General features: G+C 45.7%; 1 protein-coding gene across 1 annotated transcript in view; it reads left to right on the forward strand.

The window, feature by feature from the left end:
• LOC119105296 (transforming growth factor-beta-induced protein ig-h3) overlaps positions 1–21,011 on the forward strand; it is a 131,775-nt gene extending 110,764 nt beyond the window's left edge. The window contains exons 12-15 of the mRNA XM_037228763.1: positions 13,657–13,684; positions 13,852–13,971; positions 20,637–20,744; positions 20,926–21,011. Coding sequence (XP_037084658.1) covers positions 13,657–13,684; positions 13,852–13,971; positions 20,637–20,744; positions 20,926–21,011 — 342 coding nt within the window. The remainder of the gene's footprint in view (positions 1–13,656; positions 13,685–13,851; positions 13,972–20,636; positions 20,745–20,925) is intronic.
• Positions 21,012–22,669: the final 1,658 nt, after the last annotated feature.

Raw genomic sequence — 22,669 nt, forward strand, 5'->3', positions numbered from 1 at the left:
CTGGAATTTGACCTTGTTTGACCTTATTGGACCTGAAGGTCATGACCTAGGAAGCTGAGGCCTCAAGCTAAGTGAGTTCACATATAGGTCAAGACACCCCATAAATTTGGTGTCTCTAGCTTTCTTAGTTCACGAGATCTCAGAGAGGGGTTCAAATTGACCCCCCACACCCCAGCGAAGAGTGTCTACCCGGCCAACCGGGCGTGTGTTAAAGCACAGTAATTTCATGACAGTATTATGAGCACAACGAATTATTAACACCAATATTTTGATGCCGCATTTTTTAATTCCCTTCCACAGCACTTCTAAAACAAAACAAAGCAAAGCAATTCAATAACAATATAGCAACAGAAAATTCAACAAGCATAAAACACTCAAACAAAAAAGCATCGGACTCTTGCATATCAGCCCATCACCAAGTCAAACAGAGTATACATACTTCTGGCTTCTGTTAAGGTGGGGTCAGGGAAGACAAACATTTTGTCACTGTTTCTGACAAAATACCAATGCTTATTTCCATGAAAGTAGCCTATGCCTAGCCTAAAGAGACCTTACATCATCTCTTCCTGTATAACCAGTTTGTAGCAGCAGTTGTGAGTTACTGATTCTTGCGCAATTCCTATTGCCACTTGCCATGCACTTGACCAACTTAACCTAACTTAGAGTAGCCCATATGATGAACATCACCTCAACTCACCTATCTGTTGACAGCTGCACTTGTGATAAAAACATGATATTTAAAGCTAGTTTTTGGCTGGTTTCAACTTGTTTTTTTATCCATTTCATTTGTGCATGCTTGTTGACATCAGACAAAGTTGACAACATGCAAATCAAGACACTTTAAATCACTTTGAACAGCTTATTTTGATTTTCATGGTTAGCCTATGTAAAGGGCAATAATGGGTATGCTCGACAAGACAATCTCTCCTCTCCAAAAATGACATAACTTTTAGATGACCATGCCAGTATTGCTGCTTGCCTTTTCAGATGCTGCAAATGCATCCATTTGGGCTTGCTTATTCCTATTTAATGACAGAGTTTGAGATGTTGGCTTCACACTTTAAATGGGGTGGTCGGACTATTTGTTACATACCAATATTAAACTCATGTTATAATTGCTATGCAGCTTAGAGTATCCCTGTTTTAAAAATATAGTGCATATATACAGTACAGTCATTTGCCAGTCAGTAAACCATGACAACTAAAGCAAACATCTGGTTAAAGCAGCCATGAGGGACCACTAAGAAATTTGGGGCAAATAGCCAGGACATGGAACAAAATAAGCCCATTGCATGCCTTGTGGCATCATACTTTGTCTTATGGCAAAACTCGATGCATTAAAACAGAAAATGGTTACCAATTATGGTTGAAAGCAGGTAAGATAAGCAATTACTTGGTCCACAGGAGACTTACCGGCTTCTTCCTGCTCCCCGAAAACAAAAATTCAGTACCTTTTGCATGGTCTGCTGGCAAACAGAGTCATCCGACTCACCCCCAAATATAAATATCAATCATGCCCACCAACCTTCGAGATTAAAATCCGAAACAAGTAAGAAGTGCGCATGATAAACATCTCCACTGGGCAGAATTTGGCCATTAAACACTTCTGTGTTAGCTGCGTCAGGTCTGTCCCAAGGCTCTATATGGCAGCGTATTCTAATGCTGCCATACAGAGGCAGCATTCGGCAAGGATATTCTAAGCCTTGCCAGGTAGCCTGGCAAGTCAGACACTCGAAGAGCTTGGACTTTTTACTGAGCACCGCCATGAACCCAAAAAACAGTCCACCGAAGGTTTAAGAGGGTAAAGATGGCGGTAAAATATGTCCCGTGCTTCAGATTGTCTCCATCATTCGTTGTGAATGGTTCACGCTTGGGTGTATATCAAACATATTTGGGCGGCTGGCGAATTAATCCAATTTTTGTATGAAATACACACAAGTTTGCACTTGGAGCATCTTGCAGAGAAATTGGTCAACATTTTAAGCAACAGATGGTACCTAAAGATGGCATCAAACAGATGGTATGTAAAGACAATCGAAAAGGCAGAAAGAGTAAAGTGGTGTCACACTGGTATGATACCCAAAAAAACATAAGTAGCTAAATAAATAAAAACACTGGTGCTTTTCCCGAAAAATTTTGTAAGCAGCTGATTTGGCTTAAAATCTGTTAACGTAAGTGCTCAAATAATGATATTCCTCTCGTAAGTTTAATTTAAAAGGCATTTCTTGAACTTTTCACTCTTGCATTTCGGGAGTGATGCAATTAGTGATCGAGTTACCTCGGGAAAAAAGAAGTACCTAGAGTAAAATTCTCTACCAGGCCTTGCTGATGTTTGCTCGAGGCTCTGCTTTCGTGGTGTGGTGGTGAGACCAAAAAAAGGGATGCGTGAAATCCTTGCATTTGGCGCACAGCTGCAGATTGTGATGCTTTTTGTAAACAAACCAAACTTAATGCGTGCAAGCGGCTGGGGTCGTTGGGGTTCTTGGGCTTAGAGGTACCTGGCGCCCTTGCTCTGTGCATGCAAAGACATGATTCAGATGTTGGTGAGGCAGGACATAGCCATAGATGTCCAGGTTCTGCGAAGCCTCGTTTATGCTTGGTGGTTTCAAGTGAGCTCGGTTTTGGATGACATCTGAAAACCTCAGAAAGGGAAATAGGGGTTTGGCATGTGCGATTAGGCAATGTCAGGCAGGAGTGAAAAATTCACATAAAATATGGGGAAAAGGAGTGAAAAATTCCTCCTCATAGGGTATTGCTTTACACCTAAAGTCGGCAATTCTAGGACACTGCATAAATGCATGCACGAACAACAGTATGAGATAACCCTATCGCTCAAAAAAGAACCTGGCGACGCGCTTAGAGCTTGTTGAATTCCGTCTTCGAACATCCTCCGGCAACTCATTAGTGATAGACGCCGATCGGTATGCAAAGGACCGCTGCCCTACCGCCGAGCGCGTCGCCGGGGGCGCAGGTTATGGTCCATGAGGGTAGTTCTGTCACTGGTCCCAGCGTCAGCGTATGTTTGAGGCAAACAGGCAAGACCTTTAGGCTCATCTCGCTCACAGACTTCGTGCGCAGCGACAACAGTTTGTACTGCACACATTTGGGGAGGCGTGGCAAAGTGCAGGTCATCCCGTGCGCGAGACACGTGGTCATACTTCCGGTGGCCAGTAACTACTCTGGTAGCGAGGTTAGCTACTTCAAGCAATCTCGCCTCATTTACAGCCGGACCCTGATCATAAACCGAAATGCAGTATTTCACGCGCGAGATGACTAGACACTGCACTATGGTCAGCAGCTTTCGCTTCGGGAGGAAATGTCTCAGGTGGCGGAGACCTATCGGGACTTCGATGCACTGGTTCTATCCTTTTCGTACTTCAACGCCTGCTCCACCTCCTGTGATACCCCGATTCCTGGAAGCACTCCCTGGTTGATGCCGTTTTCAAATCCCGGGATTCAAGCCAAGTCTCCAATTACCGTCCTATTTCTGTTTTTCCTATAATGGCCAAATTTGTCGAGCGTGTGGTGCAGCGCACTACATCACTGACGCGTGCGTCCCAGCTCAGGTGGCGGTCAAGTAGCACACCCAACTTTTTACGGTTAGGCTCTCCCGAACGGTCTCTCCACCGACCCGTCCGCTGACAGGGAAAAGTCCGCAGATGTTCTCTCGGGTGCCAAGGAGAGGAAGATCTGTTTTTGATGCGTTTAGCTTAAGACAGTGGGCATGAAACCACGATGCTAGGGAAGACAGGGTGGTTTCCATACGCTGAATGAGGGACGGAAGGTTGCGTTTAACATCGGATATGAGGATTTGGGTGTCGTCTGTGCACTGGGTCACATGAGCGTCCGACGCGTGCAGGTTGAGGTCGTTGGCGAAGATCTGAATAAGAGAGGACCAAGGGCTGATCCCTGGAAGAGTCCCATGGTATTGGCGAGGGACTTGGAGACCACTCTGTCACCAGGAGAAGAAAAGATGCAGTCTAACTGGGAATGATAAAAAATGGGAGGAGAACCAAGCCGGGTTTTAAATGGCTGGAGCTTGGAAAGTAGCTGATCATGAGGAATGCCATCGCAAAATTCACTGAGATCCAAGAGGCACAGGAGTGAAAGATGGCCACGATCCGAGTTGGAATAGATGCGGTTGGTCACGTGAGCAGAGCAGCCTCAGTGGAATGTTACGGAAGGAAACCTTGTTGGGATGATGGCAGAGGATGATTATCGAGCATGTAGGTAAACACTTAGCGTCGCAACACACGCTCGACAGTCTTGGCCATGATAGAAACAACAGAAATAGGACGGTAAATGGAGACTTGAGTTGAATCCCGGGATTTGAAAACGGGATCAACCAGGGGGTGCCTCCAGGAATCGGCAAAATTGCGGGGGTGAGGCAGGTGTTGAAGTACGGAAAGGATAGAACCAGCGACGTCAAAAGAGAAGGGTAGGATACCAATACAAACGCCATCAGGCTCACACGGCCCGGAACGTTTCGTGGAGAACATGACCTCATGCGGCCCGCTGAGGGTCGTGCCAGTCACCCAAAAACCGCAAGCGCCCACCCTGGGCAGGCGACATAAAACGTCAGGTGTTCCTCCGAGACCGGCCAGGTTGGCTGCAACACGGGAGCCGACATCGACAAAATAGGAATTCATCTCGTCTGGGGTCGCGGCTGGGAGGCTGCGAGCACTGCTCTTTTTCCCGCTAACAGCGGACGGACCGCAACAACTGGGCGGAAAGCCGGCGACCTCCCCTCGTGACGCAGCACACTCCTCCGCTGTGCTATGAAGGCAAGGGTCACCGGGATGACGGCTGGTGCGCCTGGATTTATCAATGACATTAGTTTGATCGGAGCGTGTTCTTCGATGATTGGTGTAAGACAATGAAGCAAACGAGACCACATGTCAGCGGCTGATGGGAGCCTATAAACACCGGACCAGTCGACATGGTACAAATCACGAAGCAAACAAACGTGATCAGTTCATTTCATTGGTTAAGTATGGGTACGGAGAGGCTTGACACGACACCTTGGCAAACTAAGAGCGTGCGAACAAAATGGCGAGGGCTAAAAGCGCAGTGAAAAGCTCCAACACGCCGAACGACGTTATCTAAATTAGAAATAACTACGTCTTAAAGCGACCCGGACGAAAAAGCGGATTCTCCGACAAACTGGTGCGGATGAAACGATCGGAGCGTCTCATTTAACTGGTTCATTGCAACGTTACTACCAGTGTCCAGTAAATTACAACTTTAATCACCCATGATGACGATCGGTCCGGGGTGCTGCAGAACTGCTCGCCGATATTGCAGTTCCAGCTCGTGGAAGTCCGCCAGGAGAGCAGCCACGGCGCAGCGGGGGGGGGGGGGGGGCAGACTGCAGCCACAGTAAAATGCGGACCGGACTCCGATCTCAAACTCAGTCAGGGAGGCTCCAGCCGACAGTCCGGACACTCAGATGCCGGCTGTGTGACGACAGGAGCTTCGTAGCAGTCACGGCTGAAAATTGTCACCCCTTATCGAGTTGGGTGATTTGAAGACATTGTGATTTTTTGGGTTTACCCTGCTACTTGTCATCAACGAGGGCTCAAGTTGGCTTCGACAAGTTGACAAGTCGCTCGTGTCAGGATTCGCGTCACAAATATGTGGCACGGTTCGTTGATTTTGAGCTTCCTCGCAAACTGATTCGCTTGGCGGCGTAGAAATGATGGTGTTTTTGTGATAGATAATTTTCATCTGTTAACGCCGGCCCACATGAAGTTTCGATCGCTGACATCGTTTGGCTCTGAGCTACTTGGCCCATGGCTCTGAGCGGGCCGCGTGAGGGAGCATTTAAAAGATAAGCTCTCAGGCATTATTTTTGCAAATACTTCGTCACTCGTACTCTACTTGGACCAAAAATAGCGAGAAGGGAAAAATTTCGCCCCATCCTTCACCCCTTCAGGACATGTCATACTTACAGGCCCTTAAGTGCGTGCTAATGGACAGAAATATATACATGAACTTCCTGCCTCGCAGCCTGTGGATTAAGTTTTTAGAAATTGCCAACGCATGCACGGTGTTCTAATTTCGCCAAGATGGACGAAAATTTGTCAGAGTGTGAGTGGACCCCACAACCTGATTGGATCCCACGGATTACTTGATGGCCATGAAGCTCACTTTTCCGATGGGGTAATTTCCCTTTCACACAGGGATCCATTTCAAGCCAGCAATGGCCCCCTAGCTGATCCAAGAACCTTAGACGTGTCTGGGAATCTCGTAAAAGTTTCATTCACTTTTGATCCATTTCGTAGCACAGCACAGATCCATCCGTAGCACATACATTAAAAAGCAGTTCTGGCGGGTTAATTCCTGGCACTCCAGAGCCTCCAAAGAGGGTAGCCGCCTCCCCTTTCCCTCTCGGCCACATGCTTGGTGCAGCATCGATTACGCATTCAGATATGTGATATTTGTCACATATATATATATATATATATATATATATATATATATATATATATATATATATATAAATACATGCATGTTTAATCAAAAAGACCAAAGGGAAAATACGGAATGCTGGTGCAACAATACTCATATATTCGTCAATCTGTGCATTCTTACGCTTCGAGATACTATCTCACCGTCGGAAAAATATAAATGGCGCAAGAAATTAGTTTTGAGTTTTTGAAGATGAAAACGGTACATTGCTGTCCAGTAAACACCCCTTAGTACCGAGAAGACAAATAAACCATGTTTAATTAAAATAAGAAAAATTGTATCCCATTTTGAAAATATGTAAATACACCAATGATGGATATCCTACAAAAACACGAACATATTGCCACAATCACACATAGCATTCAATGCCCACCACCTAATAACTCAAGAGTTTTGCAAGAATTCGTCTGTCTGCTTAGGGCTGGAGTGAGTTTGTTAATAACTGTTATTTCCAAAATTTGAAGGTTTCATCTGTACTTGCGCGTCTAAAGAATGTCAGTGTTGTCCGTCACTTGTCCTGCCAATGTCCTGCCGTGTTCGTGTCGTATGTGCTCCAGAGGTGGCCCGTCACGTAAGTGCACTGTCAGGCGTCGTGAGGGTCGTGGTTGCACCAAGGTAGTGTGTGGGACGAAGTTTGAAGCCTTCGATATTGCACTTATATTGACTCCGACGTTAGGGCATATTAGTCCGCTATTGTTTGTACATTGGTGCATTTTAGCTTATCATTGTTTTTACATAGGTGCATTTTAGGTGCATGGTGTATTGTAAGTTGTAATTGACACATTATATTGGTATGACCACAACAACCATCACACCTGACAGTTCACTTATGAGACGGAGCACCTCTGGAGCACATGCGGCACGAACGTGACAGTGCATTAACACGACAACTGCCGAGCAACACTGACATTCTTCAGATGTGCAATGACAGAAGACACATCCAAATTTCGTAAAACCTACTTATTAACGAACTCTCTCCAGCCCAAAAGAGACAAATATATTCTTGCACAACCCTTGAGTTATTATGTGGTGGGCGGTGAATACTATAGATGCAACTGTGGCAATGTATCCGTGTATTTATTATGGGTGTATTCTATATAAATCACAGCAATACTACGATTTGGTCCTTCTTTAATTGGTCATGCTTCATTTGTCTTCTCTGTACGAAAATATGTTTCCAGGAATTAACGTACAATTGTATTCTAAAAATATGAAAACTTACTTCTTGTGCCATTTAAACTTTTCCGGCATGGGATAATACCTCAAAGTTTGAAAACGCACAGATTGGCAAATATATGAGAGATTAGACGCGAACAATATTTGATCTAAACGATGACGCTAGGTCAAAAGTTCGGAAACCCGAACAATGCATAAAAGTGCTGGTCAATACTGAGTCAGCGGTCATTTTGAATCAAATATGCATAAAAGATTAGATTATAGGATTATAAATATGCCGAGATTATATATATATATATATATATATATATGTATTTATATGGAGGTTTTGTTATATGCAAGGGCAAATTAATGCACACTTAATCAGTTTCTTGCGCGTTTTGTCGATTGTTCGAATTAAGTTCTTCGCTGTTTTCGGTACGCCATAAATCTGTTTGTTTATGGTTATTCGTATCAGTTGGCTATTATATATATATATATATATATATATATATATATATATGTATATATATTTATTTATTTATTTATACATAGTTGAAAACCAAACCTTGCTGAAGGCTCAAGGATTATCCAACCTTGCCACCACGGAATCTCTCACTATCTTTCCTTCAAAAACGCTCTGATACTGCACCACAGGGGCACCGTTTCGTCTTTCAACCGGAAAACTGTACCGTCAAGTACATGGTGTTGCAATGGGGTTCCCGCTCGGATGCTTGTTTGCGAATATGTACATGTGTTGGCTGGAGAACCGTGTCCTCAAAGACGTGATCCTAAACCGCACATTTACTGCAGACATGTCGAAGGCATATTTGTTGGTGTCAGAGACAAAACCCACCTTCACCAACTGCAGGCCGATATGCAGCGGCAATCGCTACTACGATTTACGACTGACCTGAACGTCGACAAAGGCTTACCGTTTCTTGACATTTATGTGATTGCGATTAACGGATCTTTTGTGACTAAAATGCACCGTAAACCCACTGATGCTGGTAAATACATGAATGCGGATAGCGAATATCCAGAGCGTTTCGCATGGCCGTCATGCGTTCGTCTCTACGACGCACTCTAAAATATTGCTCCAGCTCGTTCAGCACACACCACAAACTTGAACGGTTCATGCATTTGCTCATTAATAACCGCAGACTAAAACTAAATAAAGCGCACCATTATAACTAATTAATTTTAATGCCCCTACGGAACTTGCCGGTTCCGCAAATCGATCGATATTGGAATGACCACATCTCCATCATGACGCATGATAATGTACCTGGCCAGACCAACATCTGCGCAAAACCCACAACACAAAACTCCTATGCTCTGACCTAACTGAAAACACACTGAATCTTAAACCATGCCGCAACAAACGCCATTTATAAATTCTCGAAGCCATCATCACCAGAGAAAGAATGTCTGGCTTAACACACGCTCGGGTGAGAATCAAACTGACTCCGAAGGTTTTTTCCGGAATGGTTTCCCAATGACTTGGCTTAGCTGCGCCAAATTTTGCATAGCTGTGAGCGATTGAATAGTGGATCGTTTGGCTATCAAAAACTTAGATTTACCTCGTAAGGTCGCTGACCTACGGCAGGCAAGTTCAGGCCATAGATTCAGCGAAGTTGATTTATGGGGAATCGTTTAACCTGATGCAACAACGGCGTGTTAGACAAAGCCATACATATCTGAGCGACGTTCTTAGGCAACGCAAATTGAAGAAACAAATTCCATTGGCCTAGGATCAGGTATAAAGATAAGCCCAATGTTAAAATCAACCTGTTTTATTAATGTAGGGTTTGCCGTATGAGATAGTTTCTGGTGCTCATTTCGGATTGATTGATAAGAGGAGCCACATTATACATCATCCACGGACTTCCTAAAGGTCGGAATAGGCCACTGACCTAAAATGACCCAGGTCAGCATTTTGTTGGGAACATGCTGCCTATCGTAACCTTTGTCGCTTATTCAAATGTAAAATTCATAGCAGTATTGCATGATTTTGGTCACCATGGCCTTCAAACAAGGTTGCTGGCCTTCAATGAGCATGTGACCTTTCCCTTAGAACAGGTATCTAGGTTCTTGAAGCACTTTGGAGACCAAACTGGAGTTTGACCTTGTTTGACCTAGCATCAGCATCACAACATCACAGCATCACAACCTATTGACTTCAAAGTTTGACCTAAATGAGTTCACGTTCAGGCCAATACACTCTGCGAATTTGGAGTCTGTATCTCTCATAGTTTCTGAGATCTCGGGAGGTCAAACTGACCCCACCCAAGCGGAGGGTATCCAACTGGCTACTGGGCGCGCGTTAAACAAACAGCTTAGGTCGTGCATCGCTTTGGACCTGTTCAGTCAGCCAATGACAGCAGGTCAATTCGATAACTCGAACTTGCGATGGTGACAAACAGGCTGGAAAAGTGACGTGTGTGTGTTTGTATGTGTTTGTCATTTGACCTCATGGTCGGATGTATAATCTGTTAACTGATGGTCCACCTTTGATTTTCGTAGAGCATGCGTCGTTTTTTTTCGTATTCGAAATTTTTCCGTCCGGCTATCTAACATTGCTTTGACAATGGGGAACGAATGTCCTTGAAACGTTAGCTGTAGATAAGCCAGTAGTAACAGCCTTATTCCTCGGAAAATGATTGAGAGAAAGGAGATCTAGTTGTGTTGGTATTTCGGCAACATACCTTTATCAAAAGGGTAGTAAAAATGTAATTCGTTTCGATAAAATACTTAGATAATAAAACAATTTATGCCATTTGTTCAGATAAAGGCATGACACCGAAATATCAGCGCATCTTCATCTCCATTCTCCTGGTCTTTCTGCGAGGAATAAGGCTATTACTACTGCCTTATCTAGGTGCATAGTATTTCTTGCAATAGCACTGAGGAACTTACGAAGCCTTAGCCAGCTTAAACTAAACTAAACGACTATAGGCAAAGTAATTTATGATCTACCGAAAGCAACGAAGCGTTTAATTCGAACAATGGAGCAAACGCGCGAGAAGCTGATTGTTATCTGAAAACTGAAGTACCTTAAGCTGAGCCTCATCAACTGAACATCTAGATGTGTCTTCGCTTTTCAGCGGGGAAAATGGACGGACTAACCCGCGCTGACAATCCGCCACTGTGTGTCAAATCAAGGCCGCATGCTTCGTACCTTGAACCTGTTTTGGATATGCATGGTTCTAACACCACGATGTGTAGCTTGGTCACTAGCTCGGTGCGGGCTGAGTGGTACATGACTCATCAAACGCGTCGCCTGTCAGACCTCGCTCAATGCGGCCAGACGCAGCACAAAACTCTGGGAAGTCTGAGAGCCCGTGTACCGGCGGCACTAGCTGCAAAAGGTCAGCCACACGAAAGGTCAGAAGCACCACTTAGACGAGCGGCTGAAGAAGTCGGTGATGTAAGGCGTTTAGCTCATGCCTGAGCAACGGTGTGCATCCATTGGATGGTTCGCAGTGAGAGACTAAGGGTGAGAGACGACTCAGAATGACGCTCGGAAGTCAGTGGATAAAAACAAGACACGTAGAAAAGAATAACAGAGGAAATGCAAGGCAAGGGGTAGCAAAGAGGTAAAAAGGGAGTGGTGCACCGATTCTCAGTTATCTCGCTATTCATTTATTGACATGTAGCACACTACAGAATATGAAGGTAACATGAATTTAGCGGACCAGCACGGGAGCAAAAGTCAAGTTAAAACACACACACGCACACACACACAGTCAAACGGAAAACAAATTAGAACATACGCTTTCCTGAAAAAGCTATTGGAGCATTGGCTGCCTAGACTTACATTTTACCGAGCCCACTGGCGGTACTTCGAGCGAGGATTTGGCTGGCACTGCCGCAGAGCATCGAAGCGGTCGCGGAGAGCCTGAACCGACACTGAAACTATTTGTGAGCATAAATTTATTTCGAATCGTTCTTGGATCCCTTTAGGTCCAGGGTACTGCTAAGCGAAGCTCGCTGCCTGAGCTCACCGCCCGACTTGCTCCCTCCAGCTAGCCGATAATGGTGTCCCTGCTCTTTCCCCAGAGGAGACCGTCGAGTTTGACGCCCCGCACATGATGTCGAGCTACCGCCCCAGGTCTGTGTTGGTCCTCGCTGGCCAGTTGACAGCTAGACTTTCCGTGTCAGTCGGTCGCCCCGGGACCTCGCATGTCAATGCACCCGTCCTGGTGCTCACTCCAAGTGCCACTAAATAACGAGTTCAGCATCTTTCCGCCAATCTGCAGAGGCAACAGATTGCCGAGCGCCTTCATGTAATTGGGTTGTTGTTAATTATGGAGGATGCCTGAGACTGCAGGTGGAAAGAATGAGCGGTTGCAATTTGTGTTCCATTAATAGCGTATCGTTAGTTCACCGGAGCAGAACAGGCTAGTGGGAATGTTTCACATTTAGAGATATTGAACCAAGCATCAGTCGGGATGAAATAAGCTCACTTACCTTTACATTTTACCCATGCCTTTTTATACATACCGTTTACGGCTATACCTATATACCTATATATACCCACTGGCATACTCCTAAGTGGAAAAGATTCCCTTAGACAAGACAGTCTCTCTGTTTAGTAAATATGTTCTTCGATACGTCATTGTTTGATTACGTCATTGCATTTCACACAGCAGTGATTGGGAGGCAATTGATGGCCGTTATATTTTGAAATCGTGCCCACGAACGCCATATATGAACGCCTCGATCATTATATCTTCCTCGGCTTGAATTGCCGCGTGGGACATCGACTGACAGATATGAATGACGTCATTATGGGATCATTAATGTCGAGGCGACTTTGAAATACTCTCCCAGAAAACTTTCCCCTTTGCATGGGCCTGCAGCTCAGAAAAGAGAGCGGTTTAGATCTCAAAAAGGGCGGGGCTGTGAACTGCTTAGGAACGTGCTCAAGACCACTATTTCAATTCAAAACTCCATGCAAATGTGGAAAACTCTCTTTAATGTCAAGTGTGTCAGCAGTGCTCGTCTGAAGTCAGTGGATGGTGGGGGCTTTATACCTCAGTATTTGGCTAGCGTAGGTGCAGGGCAGGTTTGGCTTATGGTACTCGCCACGTGCGCTAGATTTCAAACCCTTGTGCATTTAAACCGAAGAGACCCCGAGTGGGATCCTGCACGTACGTTTTTCACTCTTTTGCACCTGTGTTTGTTGTGAAAGGGTTGGAGACTGGGTGTTCGTTACCTTCCACAGTTGAATGGACAGGTGTTGTCAAGTGCGCGTTTGAGAGGTCGAATGGTGCGTATGGATCTTGTGACCTTTTCGCCGATGAACAGGTAGTAAGATAGTCTTACGTATCCTACATAAATTATAAACCCTCTCCGAAACTTAGTCTGTCAAGGTCATTCTTTTTTCACATGAACGAATTTCCGACGTCTGTGGAATGGTGGCTAAGTAAAAGTGACATAGCTAGGGCTTTCATGGCGACCAGAGCTGAAGCTGCTGAGAACGAACCGTGTGACAAAGCCTCCAGAGCACCTTTCTAAGAAATTGCATGGAAACACAGCGATCCATGATACGCTGGTATCGCAGTCAAGTCTTTAGTATGTGATGAAAAGGGCATGCTGAGTTTGGCTGAGACATGAAAGAATTTAGAACGCAATTATAGGCTTCGTAGGGGGCAAATGGACTCAGGAAAGGAGGCTAGATGTTCGCAGAGAGTGGAGGTAACTGGTGAAGGGGAGGCTACCTTGATGCATAAGCGTTGCGTCAGAAGGGTAACAGCGACACGTTACAGCAATGCTGCTTGCTGACCGGTGGGATATGGTTTGAGTTGTTTTTAGAGAACTGGCATGGTAGCATATGGGCCTGAATACCTCGCATTTTCTGCCGCGTCATCTTCTCACAGAACTAAGTTGAACGTTGTAGTTTTCCATGCTCACATATCTTTGTGTCGCGTTTTTTCAGTTATGCCACTATATGCATATGCGATTCTTCTGATCCCAGTAGAATTCGCTCCGCGCCAGCGTCAGCCGCCATTAATCGCTCGCCAGGCGTACCTTGGTGGCTGCGTTTCGAGACGTACGTTATCAGTGTTACGTACCAGCTTTGTGCTTTCTTTCAGGTGTTTGTTTATCCTCTTTCAACACCGGTCCACCGACCCGTCCCACGTGCACCCCGCGTGTTTTTCTTTGAAGAAAAGAAAAAGCAGGTCTGAGCTATTTGTGACTGCATTCCATGTCTTCCAGTATTGGATCAGACGGGTCTGAGCGCAGAGATTGCGAACTGGACGGCGATGACGGTGTTTGCTCCCACGAACGAGGCGTTCGGCCGCATCAAGCTGCCCAAAAGCCTGCAGCGGACGAGAGGTGAGTGGAACAACCACCAGGTACTCGCCTAATGCAAGGTGCCTGGTGGCCTGCCTGAAGCATGTGTGCTGTTCTTCCTTTGGCTGCAGGCTGCAATACAATAATAATGATGAATTCTTCTGCCGAGAATACCCGAGCTTGAGCATAGCAGAAAGTACTCGCTAAACGAAGATGCGCAGCAATCAGCTGCGTTTATCATGCGTCTGCCCATAACATTTTCCAACACGCGCCTAACATGATCGCTTAACCAGTGCTTCCCGGCATGCAAAAGTTCGATTACTTTCTGCATATGAATTTAATGCTGAAAAACCAGGGGTTTAAGCCTTTTCATGCTGGCATCATATGTAAGGCAATGCATTCAAGCAGGGTCACGCGCTGCCATTCGTGTTTCCAAAGTTATGTGTGATGTGGCCGTGGTTGCTAAAAAATCGGATAGCTGGGTTAAATGCACGCTACTCGCGCTAACTGGCAAACACCACGCGATTTGAACGCCCCAGGTTCACGTCCTGGTTTGATGATACACAGCTGAATGTCCAATGAATTTACAATTCTTCGTTTCTGTGTGAAACTAATTTTTAGCACATGCACTTGTGTCTCTGGCTAGCATGCGACCATCTCCGTGCGGTGGCTTACTAGCCACAGCTTTTCGCCCCCTCCGTGAATCCACTCCATTTCCTTAAAATTCCTGCCGTTGCACATCAGAGCTAACCAGGTTGTCTGAGGGCCTCCAAGCCCGACCTTGTCCGGAGCCACCGTCTCGTCCACCAACGCCAATGACCTGCGCCGCTGGGCTGACCTTTTGACGGCCGGCCGTCTGCTCCGGGTGCTGGCTGTCCGCACCGCGGCGCTTTAGCCGAGCTTCAGTCCGGCCCTGTCGGTGGTTTTCAAACTGTCGGGCCCTGTCGGTGGTTTTCAAACTGTCCTGCGTGTGGACGGTGCCGCCATTACGCAGTTAATGCATCGTGGGCGGAATTTACGCGGCCGGCTATGCATGTGATCAAGCGATAAGACCAGCGATCGCAAAAATAAGGACGGGTGGTTTAAACACGTCGACATCTTTAAGCTTGATTGAACTTGTGACATGACGGGGTCTGGCAACTGGCTTCCTTGGGGTCACACATCTGTGTCGTTTAGACACAGCGTTCAGGACAGGTGCAATCAACGACACAACACCGTTTGCACGCTTTTAGATTTTCACTGGAGAGGGAATGCCAAATGTCCAAACGTTTTATGTGTGCCCCAGCTAGATAAGCATGCAACATTCATTACACCCGATAGAAGCGGAAGAGCCCAGTGTTCCTAGTATTTGTGGCAATATGAGCTGGCATACTGAAAAATCGACCTGCAATTTACCAGTACAATTTACCAGTACAGTTTACCAGTACTTTTGAAGCGGCGAAATCAAAGGAGCATTGGTGGCCATGTATCGTGATAATTCCCCACACTTTAAAGTCGCGCTCCCTGACACGAGTGAACGTTAAACGAAATTTATGCTTTAAAGACGTCAGGCCTATGGAAAACAGAACATGTTCCAAATCGGTGCCGAACCTGCCATTAAAGAGAAACTCAACCAATCAACCACGCGGACTACCACATCTTAATACACGATGTGCGACACTGTGATGAGAGGTGCTCAAACACAGGCCGCCAAACCGAAAGGTCTCCTTGACCCGTATGACCCGCACTGAGCATAAGCCAATAACGCGCCTGTTATCAAGCCATAGTGCACTTCCCAAGAAAATCAGCGCCATCATTCAGTCAAGACTTTCTGACACTCGACACACGGCGCCTTCATGTGAGAGGGCTGCACGGTGCGGACGTGGTCGCGTCACCCATAGTAGAGCGCCAGCGATCACAAGGGTTATATAAGCGCCCGGAGGTCATGGTGCCGTGCCGGAACGGAGGCCGGGCCTCACGCGTGGAAATCAAGCACGCTTCCATCTCAGCTATTTATCCTCCGATGTACAGCATCGTGGAAAGGGCGGAACGAAGCGCGGACGGTTGAGCTGGCAGGCTGTGATCACCCGAGTCGTGTGTGGGGTTAAAACGCAGGTTGCTACAGAACACCTCAAGCCCTGTTCACTTATGACTGGGCACTGTCCTGAAACGTTTGACAATTGCATCCTATACATCAAAACGGCTGATATCTTCGTTTAGCCCGTCCCTCTTGTTATATGTAAGTTCAGCCATTTTCGGTTTGACGTCTCATGAAGCATCCACTACAGTTGTAATTTAACAAGGGAAATGTACATCCGACTACTCCGAAATGCTTTCAGGCGTCAGATATTTCCGTATCCTTTGCAGTCAGTGCGCCGTTGCCAGCACGTGCTGACTTAGTGGACCGTGCGGTGGTCGGGATATTTTTGGATACCAGCAGGGGCAGCCCCTGGCGAGAGTCGCCAAGCACGTTATTTGATTTCGGATGACGCGTGTCTCTGCATCACTTTCGCGTGCTACACTCGCAGCAAGGACGAATATTACCATGCACTTACACGCACGTGACCTGGGGTATGGCGTCGACCTGGCCATGCGTCGCATTCCTCCGTGCGGTACATTTCACTCCATGTTCGACTGACGCCCGGTCAGGCCCTCTCCCATCTCGCCAATAAGATCATTCCGGACTGGAGCGGCTGATGCTGGCCCGCAGCATGCGGGCTTGATAAGCCCGTAGGTCTTTAGCGGGTGTTCCTGGCTACATTTCGGGTGATAGTCGTCTCGGTACAAAGGGCTTTCAAATACCAGTTTAGATAAAAAAGGACCTCGTGATCAGTGCCTTCAAAGGGAGAACTACTAACAACTGTTCCTGTCGGGAATGTTTGTACGCAGAGTTCGTTACATTAATGCAGATTGCGTCCAAGAACGGGGTTTCCAAGGTAAACAGCGATGATCAAATTGAAAGGCATGTAGAACGAAAACCAAAAACTAAAGCTAAGACAAAACGGCCAAAAACATTATTCAATTCTACTGTCGCAATCACATGTCATTATCTCGCAAAGTGCACGAGCGCATTATTCAGGGAACTTTTCAAGACAGCGTAGCGTGCACCAGTGCGATAGTTCACCTTCAACTCACCATCATTTATAAGAACAGGAAAACAAGCAACCTTTCGGCAGAAAAAGAGGTGACGGCCAAGGACATTTTCAAGGCCACAGTGTGGTTCATCAATTCTCCTGTTCGTACGACAATTGCAGGCTTCGTGGGATAAACTACATTGGCGTGACAACTACTTTTCTTCCAAAGCGACATACTATCCGTCTTCGAGACGAGCTCCAAAACAGCACATGACACAGTGCCACCAAACAATACGGACGCCAGGTAATTCACCGAGAACACAACAATCACCAAAACCCAACACACCAAAACACGACTGATGCCATTAGAAGCCCTATACAACCGCCAACATGCCACAGCACTCAACAAACAGCTTATATCCTTCGTTCCACTCGCACATTTGGGAGAGATAAAAAACCCCGATTTGTGTGACCCGTTACACTTGTTTCATGAGATACATTGTGTTTTCATTTGAATCATCAAATATGTATGAAGTGTTCTTTTAATCGTGTAAGACATAACAAATCTGCTTTGGTTGGTTTAAGGATGAAACTGAAACGCAACGTTTTTTATGAATACGGGACAAATATACGACCGTTTATGTCACTGAATTTAAAGATTTAATTTTTGGACTTCAACGAAACACAAAAAACTCACAGAAAACATCGAACGAAACAACATAAAGTGTGCTTCAGCCCAAAACTTTTTGGTCTTTAGTGAAACATATTTAAAAGGAGGTATTTTGTCTATATATATATATATATATATATATATATATATATATATACATATGCATATATGCATGTCTGTATATATGTTTATATGTGTGTATATCTACATGTATATATATACATATTCATAATCTCCGTGTTTATATATATGTATATATATATATATATATATATATATATATATATATATATATATATATGTATCCATGATCTCACATATGGAACATGCTCGGACGGTAAAAGGTAGTAAAAACTTGATGGCAAGGACAGCAGTCAACAGTACCTTTTATGTAGCTTTAACGTTTCGATACATTCCGCATCACCATCAGAACGAGTGCAAAGGTACAAGTTCAATCAAGCTACATTCAGATATTCGAACAGTCAACAGACATCGCTCGGCATAATAGCGGCCACAGTTACACAAATGAACACGACCTTTCTGCGCATAAACAGGACAGATTGAAAAATACAACAACAAAATCACGCGACGAAGCATCCTTTTCACTCCGTATGACAAAGACTATCTTATAATCTGCAAAGGACATGCAGACCCCATGATATTCAACAGCAGCTTTCGTTGGTAAATGTCAAGTGTCTTCAAAATCATCAAACCGAGAGAATCACTGTCACGTCCTAACATGGAAAATTTTCAATGTTAGAGCGAGTGTCACACTCAAATGAAGGTCTCAGATAGGCGAAGAGTCTGGCACAGCCAGAATGTTGCTTGTGCGGTCAGGCCTTCCCGGATTTTGCTGCACTCTTCAACGCAAATTACGAAGGGTTAAATCCACGTAAGATGCTCCACACGAAACGCAACAGTATTTATAAGTGACTGCAGAGGCTGAGCATTTGGGAAGCTTGTCTTTAACTTAAAGAAAGATACAACTGTAAAAGAGGAACTAAAGTGATTCTAGGGGACAGAAAAGGGCAAAATCTATTATAATGTATTTACAGATTTTATATATGATAAATGAATTTAAAACATCTAAGAAATAAGTTGAAAAAATATCGTTCAGATTAAAGCTTCAAAATCAGATTATTATAGCAGATTTGCAAGCTCATTTCTCAGTGGCATTGACTGTTATCCGAAATATGGCAACACCAAATATTTATCTGTACCTTGACTTGACTTGGTGATGATTGATCTCGATTCGGCCGGCTCATATCATTCTTTGAGAGAAACGGCTTCCACTTTCAACCACTGCTAGTTTAGTAAAGAGCTTCTTGGATGCAAAATATGTCAAGCCCCACCAATCACGAGGTCCAAAGGCTAAATAAATATTTGGTGCTGCCATATTTTGGAAAACAGTCGATGCGACTGAAAAAAAATGAGCTTGTAGACTTGCTACAAGGATTTTGCCCTTTCCTGTCCACTAGAATCACATTAGAAAGCTCTTTTACTGTCGCATCCTTCCTTAAGTTAAAGACAAGGTTCCCAAATGCTCAGCCTCTGCGTTCATTTATAAATATTGTTGCGCTTCGTGTGGAGTATCTTATGCGAGTTCAAACCTTCGTAATTTGTATTGCAGAGTGTAGCAGCATTTTCGAATGTCTCACCGTGCAAGCAACATTCTGGCTATCCCAGTCCCTCCGCCCATCCAACACCATTCATTTACGTGTGACACTTTAGCATGTAAAACTTCTCCATATTAGGACGTTCAAGCAAGTCTCTCGATCTTGGGATTTTAGAATACATTTCATATTTACCAACAAAAGTCATCATTTAATATCATGGGTCTAGATATCCTTTGCAAATTATAAGGTAGCCTTTTTCATATGGGGTCAAAAGGAGCTTTCATCACGTGATTTTTTGCATTTTCAATCTGTTCTGTTTATGCGCAGAAAGGTCGTGTTCATTTGTATGACTGTGGCCGTTGTTATGTCGAGCGATATCGGTTGAATGTTCTGATATTTAATTGCAACTTGGTTGAACTTTTACCATTGTTCTCGTCCTGATAATGGGATGCCACCTATGGAAACGTTGAAAATACTTGAATGGAACCGTTGGTTGCTGTCATTGCCACCAAGTTCTTACTACTCGCTATATATATATATATATATATATATATATATATATATATATATATATATATGTTTATGTATAAACATTAATCATTAATGATAAATATAATGTTAAATATTATGTTTGAATCATTTCAAGCGCAAACTCATGTCAATAAGCTACGCGGCGCAACCAACCAATGCAGTTGACGGGCCTCAAAACTCTGTACTAAATCAGTAAGCTAACTAACTAACTGAACCATTCGATTGGGTGGATTTATGGGATCAGTGTTCACGCTAAGCAGGGCTCGTTACGTGAGTCCTGGCCCCACCATCTGGTCGTGACATTTCGGATCAACGGCATTATTCTCCGACAAAAGCTTAAATTGCCGTAATGCTCTGCCCTGCCGTCCACCCCCCTGACGTCATCTGACCTTTGGCGCGGCCGCTGTCACTGGTTGCGCACCATCGCAATCAGTGGCAAACAGCAAGCGCCTAACTCGAGCCCACCCCTGCAAGGGTGGGTGGATCGGAAGGCAGGCGCCCCAGCCAACTGAGTCACGGAACGTTCGTGTGTGAGTGTGTGTGTGTGTGTGTGTGTGATTGGGGCTTTACGACGCACTCGGCTGCTGAGGCCATATGGCGTCGCCTGCCTCTCACCCCGGCATGAAGGGCGGGCACCGCGGGGAATCGAACCCCCGTACCTCTGGTTTCCCAGACACGCAGTGGTTAACGCAGACGTGTTAACCACCACACTACCGGCAACCCTCACAGAGCGTTCATCAACGCACAGGCCGGCCCATCCCGCGTCCGAACACCGCTCCTGTGTGCCCCGTCGGCCCGAGATCGTCATCACCGTCCAGCAATGTTCTCTCCCGGCAGAGATCCTGCGCGTGCACGTGCTGAGCGGGCTGCAGTGCCGCGCCGGTCTGCCCGGGGCCGGGCTGAACGCGCGCCACGACGCCGTCTTCGTGTTCGGCCGGCGCGACGGCCGGCTGACGCTGGCGCCGCGCGCGCAGCGCTACGCCGCCGTCACCGTCGACGTCAGCGGCGGCGAGCTGGTGGCCCGCGACGGCGTGCTGCACGTGGTCGGACAGGTCATCCTGCCGCCGTTCGGTGAGACGCCCGTCTGTGGCGCCGGCCGCGCGCGCTGGGGCTTCCCGCTCGCCAGCGGGCGCCGTGTGGGCCTTTGACCTGGCGCGGCCTGGTAACACGGGCTGGGGGCTTGGCGATCTGTTGATGGTTAAAGCGCATTAGCGGTGGCGATGGGTATAGCTTATCTAAGCGGCGAGGCGTTTAATGAGGTGGGAGCAGTCACTGAGGACATCCTCACTGGCCTCAATGTGGCAGCGTCCGGTATGGAAGCACAGGTCTTATCGCAGAAATTACACGCCTCTCGCCTTTTTGGCGAAATGGATAAGTAGCGAGACGCATCCCAATTCTACTAGACCATGTGCTCGACTTTAATCATTGCTCAGACTGTGGGAAAAGGCTTTTGGTCCTTTGGGTGCTCAGTGGCTCAGATTTGCGAGAATGTTCCGCATATTATATGAATAGTGACACTGACAGTGGAGATGGTCCAAGGTAAAACGAAAATATTTGATCGGAGATTGCTATTGGCCTCGCTCCTTGCAAAATAGCCAGGGGAATGGAAGAAGGTGGAATTAATTTCTGTCTTTCCGTTCTCGTGGTTATTTTACGAGGGCTAAGGCTATTAGTACTGTTTTATCTACGTGCATAGTGTTCATTGCAAATGCACTTTACAACTTACGTAAAAATGTTCGATCCTTCGCAATGAAAAAGGATCAAGTTTCAGAGCTAACTCGATCGCAGGATTACTTAGATCACGTTTTAGAGTAAGCCAAGGGACGATGCTAATTGGAACTCATATTCTAGTTATATATGCATACTTTGGAATACAAGCAGACTTGATTTTTCTGTTAATGTCGTCTGCATGAATAACTTCAAAAATCAATGCATTGCATAAGTTTTGTCTGGAGCACCAGCGCTCCGGTAGGTGAGCATCTTCCTCAACACTTTGTAATGTGTACATTTCGTTTTGTAAAACTGAGAATGATTGAACGCTTCACGGCAACAGGAACCTGTCATCGTGCATTATTTGGCAAGTGTTTACGGGACTGTAATTATTGTCCTCGTTCTGTTAACGAAACAAAACAAGCTTTGAAAACTGAACAAACATGATGTAATGCATAAGGTACTTATGTCTTCGTGCAGTTAAGTCAGTACTTTCTGGAATGTCTTAGGTATGCATATGTAAAAAACGTGTGTTGTACCCCTACGTGTTCATGTTAACACTGTTAAAAACGCAGGCAGCCCGGCTTTGCCTCAACCATTCGAAGATAAACTTTTATGCGTTTTTGTTAATATGCCAACGTACGCAAGGATCATGCCATCCCCCCCCCCCCCCCCGAACCTCCTTGCTGACCAGATGAGGAAGGGCAGGAGTCCCGACCAGCCGTTGCTGATTTAACATGAAAAGTGTGGTGACCTTTTTCTTTCCGTGACAGATCGGAGGGATGGGAAATGGTACTTTTTGGTTATTGTGCGTAACATGTACCGGCATTCTGATCGCATTGTTCGTAACCTATGCGCTTGGAGCGAAATGAGCACACGGTGGGTCACTATCCAGGGCATTTTGATTGACTAACTGCACTTCAATGCTGACGTCGGTCCCACATTTCACACTGGAAAGCAAGATTCCCCGCCCAGACAATCGTAAAAATGGTTCAACTAGGAGAAGCGGGCACTGATTTTGGATCTTATGCAACGGAAAAGTCCGAGTTCAACACCGGCAGCACGCTGTCCTACACCCACCATGGCAGCGAGTCATCCAGTAGCTCGGCGTATTTCATCAGATTGCAGCGGAAAAGTCCCGATCTAGGAAACGTCCTGGC

This window comes from Pollicipes pollicipes, unplaced genomic scaffold (genome assembly GCF_011947565.3).
Source record: "Pollicipes pollicipes isolate AB1234 unplaced genomic scaffold, Ppol_2.1 Scaffold_6138;HRSCAF=7277_pilon_pilon_pilon, whole genome shotgun sequence".
In the NCBI taxonomy this organism is placed as follows: Eukaryota; Metazoa; Arthropoda; class Thecostraca; order Pollicipedomorpha; family Pollicipedidae; genus Pollicipes; species Pollicipes pollicipes.